This window comes from Brassica oleracea, chromosome C2 (genome assembly GCF_000695525.1).
Source record: "Brassica oleracea var. oleracea cultivar TO1000 chromosome C2, BOL, whole genome shotgun sequence".
NCBI classification, from domain to species: Eukaryota; Viridiplantae; Streptophyta; class Magnoliopsida; order Brassicales; family Brassicaceae; genus Brassica; species Brassica oleracea.
This window is the reverse complement of record NC_027749.1, coordinates 38,150,646-38,155,027: the sequence shown is the minus strand read 5'-3', so window position 1 is coordinate 38,155,027 and position 4,382 is coordinate 38,150,646. Positions and strand designations below refer to the sequence as shown.

The 4,382-nt window shown below is 37.0% G+C and overlaps 1 protein-coding gene across 1 annotated transcript; it reads left to right on the top strand.

Annotated features, from left to right (window-relative positions):
• Positions 1–646: 646 nt before the first annotated feature.
• LOC106327506 (probable serine/threonine-protein kinase At1g54610) lies at positions 647–3,614 on the top strand. Its single transcript, XM_013765665.1, has 7 exons — positions 647–1,350; positions 1,416–1,700; positions 1,771–2,088; positions 2,146–2,373; positions 2,463–2,663; positions 2,761–3,099; positions 3,195–3,614. Exons 1-7 carry the CDS (start codon positions 988–990, stop codon positions 3,330–3,332), a joined length of 1,872 nt encoding a protein of 623 aa, XP_013621119.1. The 5' UTR covers positions 647–987; the 3' UTR covers positions 3,333–3,614.
• The last annotated feature ends 768 nt before the right edge of the window (positions 3,615–4,382 follow it).

The window sequence follows — 4,382 nt, the reverse complement described above, 5'->3', positions numbered from 1 at the left end:
TTATTCAAAAGAATTATATACTTAATATTTGAAAATCAAATATATTTTTGCTAAAATTGTACTTACCTGGCCAAGGAGATTGACCATCTTTTTACGGATCGATCGATTGTTGAGCATGTGGTCGATCCGAAAATACTCTGCAGTTTAATTAAATATCTAAAACATTTATTCCAACACTCAACAGATAGTTTTGCTAAATATGATAACTAGATAGCCAACAAAATTACAAAAATATTTAAATAGTAAAAAAATGTTAATTTAACGTGTTAAAATTTAAAAATAAAGTTTACTTATGACATGCATCTTAACTAAATATATATCATAACCTAAATATAAATAATTTAACAACTTAAATTAGAAAAAAAAAAAAAATCTCGGGCGTAGCCCGGGTTAATCCCTAGTAACTCCAAAAATTTGGATATTTGATCCGCGTTCACCCCTTAAAAAAGTTAGTAAGAATCAATTATGCATAATTCACAAAAGAAAAAGGTGTAATTTACAATTTAGGCAAGAAAATTAGTGAGAGAGAAAGTCCCACCTTCCGTTGACGAAGACGGTGTTAGCTGTTGGCATATAAATATGTAAAATAATACACATCAATAATACATATATATGTATTTTTGATATATTATGTATGTATACATAGTTTATACACATCTCTCTGTCTCTGCGTCTTCTTTGGTCAAATGATACCAATCTCAAAAAAAAAAGAAGAAAAATAAAAATCCAAATCTTGCGTACACATCTCCTCCTACTCTCTCCCTCTTTCACATAGTTTCATCTTCACTTTAGCCTGAATTCAAATTGGGGTTCCTGGGTTTTGATTTTTCCACTCAAGTTCGTTTTTTTTTTTGGTCCCTTTGGATTGAGTTAAACATCAGGTTCTTGGTTTCGATTCGATGGTGCCGGGAAAATGAAGTTGAGTTTGGTAAGGATGAATTAGGGTATCTACAGTAAGTAATAAAGAGTTGAATCGGGGCTCATCTCATGGGTTGCATAATCTCAAAGAAGAAGTCTCCAAAGAGAAACCATCATCATCAAAGGAAAGAATCATCGGAGAAGCGTTCTTCTTCGAGGATTGATGATTCGAGCCAGAGTAAAGAAGAGCAACAAGACAGATCCAAGTTCAGTTCAACTAGGTTGTCTCCGGAGATTGCAGAGATTGGTGACACGGATGAAGATGAAGACGAAGACAAGGATAAGGAACTAAAGAGAAAGCCTAGTACTGTTGTTGCTAAAGAAGAACCAGAGGTGGCTGCAGGATGGCCTGCTTGGCTAGTCTCGGTGGCTGGTGAAGCACTTGTGGGTTGGACTCCACGTCGTGCTAGCACCTTTGAGAAACTGGAGAAAGTAAGTATACAATTTGGCTCCTATGGTGAACTTTGTTTTAATGAATGTTTCTTTCTTCTTTGTAGATTGGACAAGGTACGTACAGCAGTGTCTACAAGGCTCGTGATCTCTTGGATAACAAGATTGTTGCGCTTAAAAGAGTCCGGTTTGATCTCAGCGATTTAGAGAGTGTTAAGTTTATGGCTAGAGAGATCATTGTAATGAGGAGGCTTGATCATCCTAATGTACTCAAGTTACAAGGCTTGATCACTGCCTCTGCTTCATCTTCTCTTTACTTGGTTTTCGAGTATATGGACCATGATCTCGTTGGACTTGCTTCCATTCCCGGTATCAACTTCTCTCAGCCTCAGGTACTAACTCACTAACTCGCTACCACAGTTCTTTTCATCAAACTCAAACTTCTTCTTCTTCTTATGTAAGGTTAAATGTTACATGAAACAACTTCTAAGCGGGCTTCATCATTGTCACAGTCGCGGTGTTCTGCACCGCGATATAAAGGGATCAAACCTACTTATCGACAGTAATGGGATCTTGAAGATAGCAGACTTCGGGTTAGCAACGTTTTTCGACCCGCAGAACACTGTTCCCTTGACTAGCCGTGTTGTGACTCTATGGTATCGACCACCAGAGCTTCTTCTTGGAGCTTGTCATTATGGTGTTGGTGTTGATTTGTGGAGCGCTGGCTGTATCTTAGGCGAGCTATATTCTGGGAAACCCATCTTGCCTGGCAAAACCGAGGTAGAATAAAACAATCTTGAATCCATCTAGAACTCATTTCTCATAAGCTGTTTGTAGGTGGAGCAACTGCATAAAATATTCAAGCTGTGTGGTTCACCAACAGAAGATTACTGGAGGAAACTGAAGCTACCACCTTCAGCTGCGTTTAGACCCGCGCTTCCTTACGGACGACGTGTAGCTGAGATGTTTAAGGACTTGCCTACTAATGTACTCTCGCTTCTGGAGGCTTTACTCTCTATAGATCCTGACCGGAGAGGCTCTGCAGCTAAAGCTCTTGAGAGCGAGGTGCTGCTTTTAACTTTAATGTACTTTTGTGATCATTCAAGTATATTGTGATTTGATGATAACACAACATAGTTGCTGTTGTGGAGCAGTACTTTAACACAGAGCCGTTTGCTTGTGATCCATCCTCTCTACCGAAATATCCTCCAAGCAAAGAGATCGATGCTAAACTCCGCGACGATGCTAAGAGGCAAGAGAAGAACGAAAGACAAGACTCTCAGACGAGACAATCACATGAAAGAAAACTTATCCCGCCGCTAAGAGCTAATCCATCACTCACAGCGGCTATGGAGGTAACAGAGTATTGGTTTGATCTGCTATGGTTTGGTGTTGTTGCCTCTGATCCATCAGAATATTAACAAAAAAAAGATACTTGTTGGTCCAATACAGAACCCTTATCTAAGAAAATGTGTTCCTGGTCATTCGGCGAGGCAAATGCAGATTACAAAGGACATGACCAGCAACAATCCAACGAGTGGGAGAGTCTCTCACTCGGGTCCCATGATGAAGAACCGGAATCACAGCCGGTTTACTTACATGAAGGACAATGCAGCAGCACCTTCAAGCAGGGCTAACTTAGCAGGACAAAGCGGTTCGCGTGTAGACACAACTGGCTCCTCAGATCAAACAATCATGGATCAGCAAAGGAGGAATTTGAGAGCATTCAACAGAGCTGACACTATGGATAATAGTAAGAGGCAAATCAAAATCCCAAATGACCCGTCTTGGGTAAGTTATTCTCACAGATTCTTTTCTTCCTTTACTTTTGCAGACAAGAAACTGTCTTTTACATCTCTTTCTGTTTATGTTGTTTTTACATACAGTATGATGCTGGGGATAACAAAATGTACATGTCGGGTCCATTGCTGGCTCAGCCAAGAAAAGTGGATCAGATGCTGGAAGAACACGACCGGCAGCTCCAGGAATTCACCAGACAGAAAGCAAAACATTCCAGAAGCTGATAGCATAATGTGTCTGAATGATTTTTGCTTATTTTGCCCGGAATGGACAAAAACAGAGAACCAGTTCGAGTCTTGTTGTATCAAAGAAGAGTCTGATGAGTTTTCTTGAAAAAAAAAATTGTAATAGAGATTTAAAGTCGCTGTCTTTATAAAAAGGCGCAGCTCTGTGATTATATAGAACATGTATACAGACTCATGATAGAGTTTGATCTTTGTGTAGTACATACATGTATGTACATTTCTTCATATATTATAGATGTGTACATACATACATGTTATACATTTCTGTGTGTTTAAACGATTTGGATTACTTAAGAAACCATTATTTGTTCTTCTGCCAAGGAATGAAATCCATTTAATCAGAGGCAATACAGACTTTATATTACACTCTCTACACAAAAAAAATGTTTTTTGGATAATGATTTGAACAGTCCATTTATTAATATGACCCATTTAACATTTCTAATATATTACTTAATCAATTCATATTAACAAATTATTTGGGATATTTTTGTCAAACGTGACAGACAAATCAAGTAAATTTTTGGACAAATCTCATAAATAGCATTTTTCTTAAATCTTTTCTCAAAAAATAGCATTAAAAGAATAAAAATCTCCAAAATATCATTTTTTGACAACCCAAAATATCATTTATTAATCACTAAAAACATTAAATTACCCTGCATCTTAAACCATTAACCACAATCCCGCCTCTTAATTATTAAATCCTAAATTCTAATCACTAAATTATAAACTTAAATATATAAATATGTTTGTTTTTACATTCACTACAAGAAAACATGCCTATAACGAGGAAAAATTACGAGAAAATATATTCCTCGTAAATTTACGAGAAAATTACTACGATTTTACGACAAAACTGAATTTCGTCGTAAAGTTGTAGTAAAGTTACAAGGAAAATGTTTCGTGGTAATTTACATGTAAATTTACGTCGATTTTACGAGGAAAGAGAAAATTCGTTGTAAAGTCCTTGTAACTTTACAAGGCTTTTACGACGAAACATGTTACCATTAATTTTTGTGAAAACGT

Coding starts and splice junctions, on each gene's coding strand:
- LOC106327506 (XM_013765665.1), top strand. CDS start 988: ATGGGTTGCATAATCTCAAAGAAGAAGTCTCCAAAGAGAAACCATCAT. Junction 1,701..1,770: donor TCAACTTCTCTCAGCCTCAG/GTACTAACTCAC, acceptor TTCTTATGTAAG/GTTAAATGTTACATGAAACA. Junction 2,374..2,462: donor CTAAAGCTCTTGAGAGCGAG/GTGCTGCTTTTA, acceptor GTTGTGGAGCAG/TACTTTAACACAGAGCCGTT.